This window comes from Eutrigla gurnardus (assembly GCF_963514095.1).
Source record: "Eutrigla gurnardus genome assembly, chromosome: 10".
NCBI lineage: Eukaryota > Metazoa > Chordata > Actinopteri > Perciformes > Triglidae > Eutrigla > Eutrigla gurnardus.
In genome coordinates this window covers 24819410-24831682 of record NC_139924.1, presented here as the reverse complement: position 1 = coordinate 24831682, position 12273 = coordinate 24819410, and the positions used below count along the sequence as shown (strand labels likewise).

The following is a 12273-nucleotide window of genomic DNA, read 5'->3' as shown; positions in this document are numbered from 1 at the left end:
TGTAACTGAATGAAACTAAGACCATAATCTGTTTTATGTCGTTTCTAAGTTTGCTAAATGGACCACAGTTTGTTATTAAATAGTAAAGTGTGAGACGTTATAATGGATGAAGTCCATGTTATCTTTGCAACAACCCAAACTATATGTTTTTGTTATGTTCTTTGTATGTTTTTTTACGTTTGTTTGTCAGGTTATGTAGCATATATGTCCTTTTGTTTGGTCTGGCTTATTTTGCACCACATCTGCATACACCTCTTCTTTGTGTGTAGACTATAAGATCATCATTACATATTTTTGCCTGCTAATTTCTCAAGATAATCACTTTCCAGTATGTCCTTAAGCCTAAATATGCATTATATACATATAAAAATCTCTATTGAATACGTACTGATAGCTTGATCAGATATGTAGTCGTGGTGCAGCTTAGTAAGAGGTGGAGGAGGAGGAACACTTCCTTTCTAGCAAGCGGAACTCAAACAGTGCGGAACTGACGTTCTGCTGCAAACGTTTCCGACAGGAAGACAATTTCGTTGCACAGCTTTCTGTTTACAGCACAACGTGGATCATTGAGACGCAAAACTTATGGCAGTGGAATAAGAAAACGAAGTGACTGTTATCTGTTTTTTCATTCGTATTAAAATGGGTAAAAAGCGCCACAATGAAGACTCGCCGGAGTCAAACACTCCGGCGAAGAAAGAGGTTCCGGAGTTCAATGGGACTGTGTTTAAAGCCATGCTAAAGGACCCCACCGCAGCCATGAAGGGTTAGTGTACACTTTGTAAAAACCACACGTCCAATCATTCCTCTGTTGTGCAGTCAGTATTTGCTCTCCTCCGTTTTGATTCTTACCTTTTATCCGCTGCAGGACTGGAGACATTCATAGCGACCGCTAAGAAGCTGCCATGCTCGGACCTATATGATGTGGTGGAAGGTTATATTAAAATCTCAATGGACTGCGCGGAAATATTCAAACTGTTAGAGGGAGAAAAGCATATAGAAAGCGAGGTAAGTACTTTGCTCAGCAGGTGGACTGAATGGTTGGGGTTGGGTCACCTGTTAAGTCACCTGCTTCTGTCCAGATGATGCTGATCTTTGAGAGCTTGGAGATGATCCTCCTGAGGACGGCCAGTGACCTCTCCCACTTCAACATGGTTGGCAATGCCATAGTGAAAAAGACTCTTTCTAGCTACGTGAAACTTCTGCAGGGATCTTTCCCTTCAGAGAATCACAGGTTGGTGTGATGACGTCAGTACAAGTGCTTCAAATGTCAGTCCTCGGCACAGTGTAATATGTGTCCTCTGTGTTTTCCACTGTGCACAGGTTTGTGCGCCAGTGCCTCAGCCTCCTGTCCGCCCTGGTGTCTCAGGGTCCAGAAGCTGCCAGGGAGGTCCTGAGTCACATCCACGTTAATAAATCTCTGTCTGGACTTTCCAAGAGAAGGGATAAGCGGGTGTGTTTTCTGCCTTTTTCAGTTTTCATCATGTGTGTTGGGTTCCGTACACGCGTGTGCTTATATTCTCTGTGAATTCTCCAGGGAAGACCTGATGTCCGCATGGCTTTTATCCAGTTTGTGCTGTCTTTTTTGGTGTCTGGAGATAATGCTACAATTGGACAGATATTAGAAAGCAAAGGTAATTAGTAGACATACGTAAATTGAACAATGTATTTTATCTCTGGGATGTTAATAAAATGTTAATTTTGATGTCTCAGAACTCCTGCCAGAGATCCTGTCTACAGGTGTGAAGGAGGACAGGATGTCCACAGTCAATCTGATTTTGTCCACCCTGAAGTCTAGAGTAAGTCCTCATTACGCCTTTTATTTAAAAATCAGTTTCTAGGTTTAATAATTATATTTGTTGTTATCTGCCTTGCTGCAGGTTGTACTGAACAAGGCCATAAGTAAAACACAGAAAGTGCGTTTCTTCACACCTGCTGTATTGGCCAACATAGCATCTCTGTATAAATGGAATGGGATTGTGGATGCAACCACTGATGATGACAGAGTGAGTGATTTGCTTTTTGACTTCTTATCTGAATACGCTGTTTAACCCGTGGGTGTAATTAAATATAATTTCTCGGTTTTAAGATGTTAGAGGGCTCAGAGAATGCGGGGACATCTGTCGTCCGGGATCTTGTTCACAGTTTCCTTCTGGAACTCTGCTGCTCTCGTAAGCATGGTATCAGCTTCCATGATGCCAGTTTTGGCACAGCTGGCAGGTAAGTGATCAGATTGTCACGTTTACCTTGTACTCTCCTGGAAACTCCTCATGCTTATTGTAGGATTTCTCTTCTTTTTTTCTTCCAGAGCTGGCAACATTCTCTTGCTTCAGTTCTTGGTGGGGCAGAAGCAGGCGACGGAGGATGATTTGGTGATGGAGCTGGTGGTGAATGTGCTGAAAACAAGCCCCGACATCCTGGCCAGATACTTCCAGGAGACTCAGTATTCATACACCCCCCGCCCCAAAAGTGCCTGGCAGGACAATGTCAAGTTATTAAAAAAGGTTATATTTGATTCGTACGATGTTCCTTTGGTGTGTGCTCATATCTAGATCGTCTGTTTTTAGAAAATAATGATCCTTTTTTAATTCATATGTCAGATCTACGAAGCCCAGCCAGAGATTTCCACAGTCTTCCAAACTCAGGAGGTCATCCCCCTCCCTCGCCTCCTGTCCATGATCATGGTGATATCTCTTCCTCCGGTCTGTAACAAGGCGTTCTTCACACAGGGCCTCAGTGTAAGTGACTTATTCTCATAACATTAATCTATCGGTGCTGTAGCTGCAGTAACACAACACTGAAAATGTACAAAATGTACTCAGAATATCTCCTCTTGCACCCGACAGCTTGCCAACACAACAGTGCAGCTCACGACTCTGTCCATGATGAATTTCCTCTTGAAAAGAGCCAATAAGAACGTGGAGTACCTTCTGGATAAGTCTGAGTGGAGCGGCTCAGATGTTTACAACCTTGACATGTTGGAGAATCTGGTGCAGCAGTACAGGGAGACGCTCAGCAAAGTAAGTCCAGGAACAGAGCTGTATTATTACCAGTAAATATTAATGATGTACCTTTTAAAACAAGTCTCCTGTTCCAGATTTTACCTGATATGACGAGCATAGTTGCAAAGTGGCAGTCACTCAGCAAAAAAGAGAAGATGGGTGGTGAAGACAAAAAAAACAAAACTGAAGGCGGTGCCAAACAGACGGATGCTAAAGTTCCTGGTAATAACATTGAAATTACATGTTTACTGTTTGTTCTAATTAGTCTTGTAAAGATAAGATGACCAGAAACAACATTTGATTGGTGTTTTCTTATGTTCAGCAGCTGCAGAGACAGCTGATGTCATCCTGCTGAAGACTCTGATTCTTCAGGTCATATGCCTTTACCAGAAAGTAGTGCCACACTTGGTTAACCAGTGCAAATTTGACTTCAGCAAGCTCCTAAAAGGTGATGCTTCTTTTTTTATCATTAAGTTAATTTATATCATATGTTTCTAGTAACATTCTGGTGGTTCTTCTACAAACCCTTCAAAGCCCATTTTTTCCAACCCCTCCAGGGATTGTGTCCGAGAAAGGAATCAGGGAAGAAGTTCCTCCAGTGTTGCAGTATCAGATCCTGCAGTTGGCCTTAGATCTCCCTGCAAGCAAGTTCTCCTGGTTCCGCATCCAGGTGAAGATTTTACCTTATTTTATTTCACTTTTCATAATATTTTCAACAATTGTTGTGTAGACTGTGTTGCTTTAATCAACGTTGTTTCTAATGTGGTGTATACTGCCTTTTTTCCCCAAGGATGTTGCAGATACAGAATCATCATCTGGAGAGAAGTCTGTCCTCTACCTTCTTCTCAAGATGTTTGTCAGCAGCAGCAGCAGCCACCTGAGGACCTCCACACGCATGCTGGTTCTGAAAGTGGGAAAGATTTATTTTACAGCGTAGTTTCTAGAAGATATGTTAGTTAACATTCTGTTAATATTTAAAGTTTCATACACACTTTACTAAATTTCTCCCAACACTATTAGTAGAAGTCTGTGACCACTGTTTTGTATGTCCTGCCTTGTATGCAGGTGCTGAAGGACAGTGGGGTGTTTGAGTACACGTGGACTGAGCTTGAGCTCTGGCTCGACCAGCTGGCCAAAGTAGAGGCGCACCAACAAGAGACCGTCATCCAGTTCTTGGAGAGGGTGAGCCCATCTGCCAAACATCTGTGTTTTACATGTCAACATTTCTGTCTGTTACCGTTAAACCGCTGGTTTCGACCAAATGAGATTAATTCCGGCGCTCTTACTCCCAGGTGTTGGTGAAACTGGTGTGCAACTCTTACACGTACACAGATAAGGTGGCCAGCCTGGTCCAGGAGGCAGCTTATCTGCAAGCTAACCTCAGTAGCCAAGAAGGAGACGCTGCCAGTATCCCAGTCTCACACATAGATGGTGAGCACGTTAAGATGGAGTTAAAGTGAATATCATCCAGCCATAAGCCCTTTTTTTTTAACGATCTCACAACGTCTTCTAGATGTTTTAGACATGCTGGACGTCATTATGGAGGGTAATGAAGGTGAGATGGAGGAGCTCGGCCCGTCTCTAAGTGAAGACCTCATTATCCAGACCTTCCCCTTCAGTGTGATGGTGCCCGCTGCTCTGGAGGCCCGAAATAAACTGCCAGCAGACAAAGGTAAAGCACTTCTGCTCACTTTTGACAAATAGTATAATGTGAAGATTGGAACTATACATGGATTGCAAAATACTTACAAATATGCACTCATTAACAATTCTATTGCTGCTTGAAAATGTACAATTTGCCTGTACTTCATGTTTAAAAAGTATTATATATATATATTTACTCTTTTGTTTCTCAGGGTTGGTACATGAGTACTTGTCTGCAGTGCTTTCAGATGTCCTGCATTGTCAGAGAGAGCCACTCCCCTTCTGTTTGGCCCTGCAGCAGTACGATAAAGAGCTGGTCTCCACAGTACTCCCTGCGTCTCCTCATCCCTCCATCACACACTTCCATCAGTATTACTCCAAATGGCTTCCACAGCCGTGCCGGGAAGAATTGGTTGGTTTTTGTTGGACATTTATTAAGAGAACGAGTGACATAATTGTAATTTCTTCATGTAGAAAATAATGGTCTCATCTTTTTGTTGCAGTTCAAGTCCTCTGAATGCCATTCAAAGGAACTGTCGAGCCCTGTTTCATTCACTGCAGTGATGAAAGCTGCATACAGCCGAGGGCCGAGCACGTTGCTTGAGGACGCCTTCAGGAAGAATGTGGAAGGAACGATAGATTCCATGCCGATGGCTGATTTTCCTGTAGCGATAAAGCAGATCTTACTCTACATAAAATCAACCGTGGAAAACCTTGGCACAGTAAGATCACACAACTTTCTATTCAGTACTTACCAAGTTAAAAATATACACAACACATAATATATTTCTGCACAGTTCTCCAAAGACATAGGAACTGCCCCTCTGAAGACGTTAATGGGAATACTCCTGGATTTGGTGACGAAGCTGCAAGGGTTTCAGGAGACGACATGCTCTGATCCAGCAGCAGAAAACTCCCCAGAAGGATCCGACCTCTTCCTGGAAATCAACCAGTTGTCTCCAGTAGATGGCAATAAAGAGCAGGTTGTGTTGTCTTTCTATTTCACTGTGAAAAAATATTCCAACTAGAACCATTATTATCAACATATGTTTTTTTGAATGACTGATTCCAATATGGCGCCCTCTGTGTTTTAGACCCTCGTTTCTGCCTTGAGCTCCATCTTCAAGCATCCATGTTTGGAGCAGTGGTTTCTGGCTCTGGAGCTGGCGGATCTGCCTCCTCACACCCTGAACCCCGTCAGGCTAAAGCGTCTGTGTGCTCAGCTGAATGACGACATCCTGGCCTTGCTGAAGACCAGCACCCCCACTCTCTGTGACCTCGGTCACGTGGGACTTCTTTGCAGCTACATGGGGGCTATAGAAAAAGCTGTGCTCAAGGAACTGATGGAGAAAGGCTCCCAGGCGGCAAAGAAACAGTCCACACCTTTCCTGGGCCTTCTTTCACTGCACAGCTACATGGACTCCCGCAATCTAAGAGAGGTGGTTTCCAAGTTGCTGCTCCTCCCCCACGAGAGCCTGATCTCCCCCAGCAGTGAGGGCATACAAGCCGAGCTTAGCGTCTATGGTCATGCAGCGCTGCAGATCCTCACAGAGTCTAAAGCAAACCCTTCCCAAGACCACGGCATCTTTCTCTCTCAAGCCCACCTCCACGGCCTGAGCACGCTGCTGCTGTCCTGCTCCAGCCCTGCGCTGGAGGCTTTCCTGCTGCAGACTCTGTCTAGTGAGCCAGGCAGCGCTAAGCTCATCCACACAGATGTGCTGCTCCACTGTCTCCAGTGTCCTCTCCCACAAACGCGGGCCATTAGCTCTCTGCTGCTGCAGCACTGCTCCACACACAGCCTCTGCTTTGAGATGTGGTGCTTAGAGCCAGCAAACATGGAGAAGCTCTCGGACCAGACGGAAACATTCCTTCCACTGATTAACACCTATCTACAGGTGGCAAGTAGAGAGGATCCTGCCCGGCCCAAAGATGGTTTGTACTAAAACAATTCATGTATTGTTTTAAAGCATGCAGATTTATGCCACTCTTTTTGTCTCTCATTTCCACTTGTATGAATTTGGATATGCTCGATTGCTGTGTTTTATAGTGCAAAACGAGGTTGTAAAGGCCTTGAAGCAGGCACTGCTTGCCAAATTGACCCAATGTGTTCTGGGAAACCTGACGGAAGACTCTGGAGCTCAGCTCGCTGAAACACTAGCCAATCTGATCAAGCTCTCTGCAAACATCAAGGACACCAGGGACTTGATGAACACTCTGCCCAGTGCTCTTCAGAAAGTGGATCGTTTTGAAAGGTATTAACTCACTCTTAATACTATAATTGATTTAGCAGTGTCACAGTGTATTAGCTGAATATTGTATTCTTTTTTTCAGATGGCAACTAGTCGATATTATCACTGACAAACTGGCTGGTTGCCCAGAACAAGAAACCTGGAAGAAGTCTGTCACCACCGCTGCCATGAAGTGTCTCACAGCCGCTTACAGTCACTGTAAAGATCCGGAGCAGAGCGTCCTGGATCAGGAGCAGAGCATCCTACAAAGACTGCAAGCACTCCTTGTGGGTTCAGTTCCTTCACACGTACTGTATGTGTAAGGTTTCATTTCATGCATTTCATAATATATTTTCTTTCCACAGATATCAGCTGAAGACATCACTGCATCTGAGTGGAACAGTTTTGTCAAGAACGGACTGAAGTAAGACAATTGTCTAAATCCATTTAGCTGGATTTCTGTTAAAGAGCATCTCATTATTTTATTTTTTTAAATAAATGATCTAAAATATATTCTTCCGCTGCAGATATCGCTACAAAGATCACCACTTCCTGAACACATTGAGCCACCTGTTGGAAACAATGTACGGGAGCAGCGAAGTCCAGAAGGATCTGATTCCTCTATCCACCCTTCACATGATGATCAACAGCCATTCTCTGTTCCTGCCCACCATGTTGGACTCTGAGCCAAGCAGCTTCCAGGTGAAAGGTACGTATGGAGCAAAAGAAACTGGAGGAAAATATTACAATTTCTTATCCCTCAATCGTTTGTTTTATTATTGAACACATCTCGTTGTCGTTTCAGAAGCACTAGTGTCGCTACTTCTCTGTTTGGTGAAGAAATGTCCAGCAGTCTGTAACATTAATCACTTTGTTGTACTGTTGGGAGCATATGGAGTCACACTGAGTACTTCAGGTAAAACAGGACATCTTAGTACTTTTGTGTGTGTGTGTCTCTCGTCCTTTTATAACTTTATTTTTGGGGTTTTGGTTTGCAGATCAGAAGCTATTACTGCTTCTTCAGGAATATGAAATAAACAATGTCAGTCTGCTGAAATTCCAGTAAGTGACATTCATATTTGTATTTTGTTCCTGCAACAGTTGCTCTTTTGCAAACACTGAATGTGTGTTTTCATCTGCAGATCCTTCTTGTGGGGACCAGCAGCCGTGGAGAACCACAAGACCAGGAAAAGCCTTGGAGCTTCTCTGTGGAAGCAAGTCAGCACAGACGACCTGTTGGCCCTTCTGAAAACTGACAGGATGCTCCAAACAATTGCACACTTTCCCCAGCAACGCAGAATAATCCCGCAGGTTGATATTCTACTTCTTATTTACTTTCCAGAAAAGCGTTCTTATCTTTTAAACGGTCAATTCACCCGAAGTCTCAAAAGCAGATATTGTTTTGTTTTAAGCAGAGAGGAAAACGTTTCATGTGTTTTGAAAGCTTAAATTCCATCCACATCCTTTGAGATTTGTTGCAAGAATCTCATGAAAAAGATATCTAAAAAGCAGATAATGGAAAAGTGATACATATGACATATATATGTTCTTATTAGGATGAACCTTACACTTCTAAATCTTTCTCTCTTCTAGGATGATAAGGAGCTGCTGTACTGTAACGATGCGGTAAAGGACCTTGAGAATTTGTACGATCCACGTTTTCTTTTGCCTCTATTCAGCACCATACTGCAGCCAGGTGAGCATGATGTCATTATTGTACTCATTTAAGGTTATCACTGCCTTATAACTGTTGCTTTCTCTCCTGTTTTATATGACAGAGTGTGTAATCGACTGCCTCAAGTTTGTATCCAGTCATGCCTTTGGGTTAACTGTCATGGCTCTGAGTAGCTACGACCCAAAAGCGAGAGCGGCAGCGTGCTACGTCCTGAGCTGCTTCTACCAACACTTAGAGGGGGCTCGGTTCAGAGAGAAGAGACAGGTAACGTGTGAGAGAGGTGGCGTGTGACTATTTAAATACTGTATGTGAGAAAATCACATCCAGAGACACTGAAGAGCCTGTTTTTTATCGACAGTTGCTGTACTTGATGGACACAGTGAAGAATGGGATTCGACAACAGAATCAAAGGCTGCCCTTTGTCCTGACCACGTACATCGCCAGAGTGGCTCAGCAGATGCTCAAACCTGGTTTGTAACTCAGAAAACGTGTTCTTCTCTGGCCTGAGGGATTTGACACACATGTATTTGTTTAGAACGTGTTTGAGACGTTGACTGAACTGATAGGAAACTCTACATTATTAAAAAATAACACTAATTAGCTCTATTTATTGCATGTGTATAGATTGTATAAACATTACCATGATCTGCTGCACAAACCTACTTTGACCTTGTTTCTTGTTTTTCCTGATTTCCCAGAGGACCACATGTATGTGGTGATAAACAGGTTTCTGCTGTCCCATCAGAGTCTGGACTTCAGAAGAGTCCCCGAGTTCTTCAAGCTGTTCTATGGCTTTGAATTGGAGGTATTTTTATACTCATAATATAAAAAAGAAGAGAAGAAAACATTGTTTTGTTCTCTTCTTCTGCAAGTCATTTATCAGGATATCTATTAATACATGGTTGTCCAAATAAGCTCTTCTTGTGTCAACAACATTCAACCTTCCTCTGTTTGTTTTGCTCAGCTCGTGCTTTCTTAGATCGATGTTATCAGTTCGGGGGCGTCGGCCGTGACGGTCTGACTGACTTGTCTATTTTTCCTGCAGCATAAGATGGAACGGGAGTGGATCCTGGGCGTGCTGGAGGACGGGATAAGTGACGGACACTGTTATGACTTGTGTGAACAACAAGGCATCTTCCAGACCCTGTTAGGTTTCAGCAGCAGCCCCCTGTGTGACGACCACTGCCAGGTACACACTATGATTCAACTCATTGGCAGTGAAGTCAACATGCGCTTCATGAAGAAAGCAAATGAATAGAGTTTTGTGCAGTGAGCATTAGTTTCTCTCCACTAGGCACAGATTATCAGGGTGCTGTGCCAGGCCGCCCGTGTGAACAGAGCAGCTTATAACCTCACAAAGAGCTTTGGGCTTCTAACCTGGATAACACAGATGGTTGAAAAAAGGTAAGCTTGAGAGTAAAGTCCAGTCTTAATATTGGTTCTTTGTTTTGACATTCATTTAGTTACGATAATCTCTTCAGCCAGTTTCTTACCAAGTCTCTACTTATTACCGTCTAGGAATCTCGACCAGCAGCTGCTAAGTGCCATCATAGATCTGCTCCATGTGCTGTGGTTTACTAACCTTGGGCAGAAGGAGAAACCGGTGGACGGAGCCAAGACCTCCTCATCTACAGAGGAGAAACCTCGGAGCTCAGTGAAATGTCTCCCACTCCCACTCATCAGTGAATTCCTGTGTGTGGCAACAACTATCAGCAGTCGCCTCAGGTAAAGACATGTCAGATATGTTAAAAAAAAAAAAAAAAAAGTCACTCAAAATGTAATAATATGTCTAAATGACAAAGTGGATCTCTACTGTCTTTGGGTAAATGATGTCATTGTTTGTTTGATCTCCTCCTGTCAGGTTGCGGGTGAAGGCCGCTCAGTTCAGCTCGTTCCTGGAGACCCTTTGCTCCGTCCTGAAGCATCGTGGGACAGCTCTCAATGCAAGCAAACAGGCAGACCGGCTGACGCTCCACCCACACCCTCTCTCTTGTGCCGAAGCCCTCACTCTGCTTCTCTGTTGGGCCTCGCTTTCCCGCAACACGGCACTCCTAACCCAAATACAAGCTTTGTCTGAAAAGCACAAAGTGAAGGAGTTGCTGGGTGAGTGTCACTAAGTGTGTCCTTTAACAGATGCTATCACACCAAGAAGGTTAATCCAGTGGTGTTATGGTTGTCAAATGGGCGGCAAAATACAGTAAACATTGAATGGAAAAGGCAATAAATTGTCAAAAGAAGTCTGGCAGAAAGCTTTTTTTATGGCTGGTCTTTTATTGACCTTGTCTTCTATTCTCTGTAGCGAAATGAATACAAATTAGGCTTAAAAAGTATAAATTTGTTACGTGTGATGACATTACATGTTGAACTCTATAACAGGGCAGAATTTAGATCTTTGTTCCACTTCACAGGAACTAAATCATTCCTTGTATCTTGGCATAAACGTGGTTTTGTTCATCCCCCTCCTCAGGGATGGTGAAGGATAAGGCCAGAGGTAAAGGCTCCTTTTCCCACGCACGGAAACAGAACCTGGCAGAAGATGCTGAGCCTGAGAACAAAGAAGACGGTCTCCTGACAGAGTGTACACTTTACCTCAGCAGTATCTTCGTTCACTGGGAGCCCGTGTTTCCTCTCTCTGAACCCCAGCCGGCTCGGCTGGATCCCAGTCAGTTGGCCGGGGATACCGCGCACCTGCTCACCAAGTGGTCCCTGAGGCGCTTGGTGGAGGACTCGTATGATGGAAACAGAACAAAGGAATTCTTGCACTGGGTTGAGAAGGCTGTGGTTAAACACCGGGAAGTCATGAATGTTGTGTTAATCGATCTTGGCATGAAAGCGGATATCCTTCGACTCTACCATCATGCCTTTGAAGCTCTTTGTCACTGCAGCAGCCCGGCAAGAGTGGAAACCTTCCAGCTATTTACCAACCTAATGATACGCTCACTAGAGACCCAAGGCCACCTTCCAGAGCAGCATCAGGCAGTCGTCTCTGCCTGCCTGCCAGGAGACACGCATGACCAGTCTAAACGCGGTAAGAGCATGCCACCTTATTATATTTGAGTTGTGTGAACTTGATAAGTACAATGCATACTAACTAATATATAAAAAGCACAAAGACATGAGTTGATGCATTTTTATTTTTAGAAGATGACTACTTGTAGTGTCAATGAATGAATCCTCTTGTTTGCTCCTTTCCAGAAGCAGGGCTGTTTCTTCTGTCGTTGTACATCCATGAGTTGTGGAGTGGAGCCACGTCAACAGAGCTGTTCCTGTCTCACGTCCGCTTGGTGACCAGAGCCAAGTGTAAGAAACAAAAGGCATCCGAATCACCACTGAATCCAGCAGCCATCAGAGCCATCTGTAATGACATCATCACCACGAAAAGATAAATATATGACGTGCAATTGCACATAATTAAAAAAAAATCTACGTTTGGTTTTTGTACAACGATTGAAGAAAATTTGTAAAATTCTCTGTAATAAAAACATTTTTTCACTATTTTAAACCTCTGTGTAATTGTATGTGAACGATTTGGGCTTTTGGACACAACAAGGTGTTACATTTAAGAAGTTGGATTTAATGCAGTAAAGCTGCCTTGATGACCGATGCTCTCTTGTACTTTAGCATCCACGGCAGGATTCACATGTACAGAAACTACTGGTTAATCACAGATCAAGGTAATAGTAACATAACGTTGTATTTAATGGTAGAGTTCGTTAGTAGGTGTTCA

The 12273-nt window shown here is 43.6% G+C and overlaps 1 protein-coding gene across 1 annotated transcript; it reads left to right on the top strand.

The window, feature by feature from the left end:
* The first annotated feature begins 541 nt into the window (after positions 1–541).
* Positions 542–12033, top strand: urb1 (URB1 ribosome biogenesis homolog). Its single transcript, XM_084019101.1, has 39 exons — positions 542–763; positions 866–1005; positions 1080–1231; positions 1321–1450; positions 1535–1631; positions 1711–1796; positions 1878–2003; positions 2087–2217; positions 2306–2501; positions 2598–2735; positions 2844–3017; positions 3095–3221; positions 3322–3447; positions 3557–3669; positions 3790–3909; positions 4065–4181; positions 4292–4430; positions 4513–4671; positions 4856–5055; positions 5147–5365; positions 5441–5626; positions 5738–6575; positions 6691–6895; positions 6975–7158; positions 7237–7295; positions 7399–7580; positions 7677–7787; positions 7870–7933; positions 8014–8182; positions 8465–8567; positions 8650–8810; positions 8905–9016; positions 9245–9351; positions 9592–9735; positions 9841–9950; positions 10065–10271; positions 10408–10649; positions 11014–11574; positions 11742–12033. Exons 1-39 carry the CDS (start codon positions 640–642, stop codon positions 11930–11932), a joined length of 6750 nt encoding a protein of 2249 aa, XP_083875227.1. The 5' UTR covers positions 542–639; the 3' UTR covers positions 11933–12033.
* Positions 12034–12273: the final 240 nt, after the last annotated feature.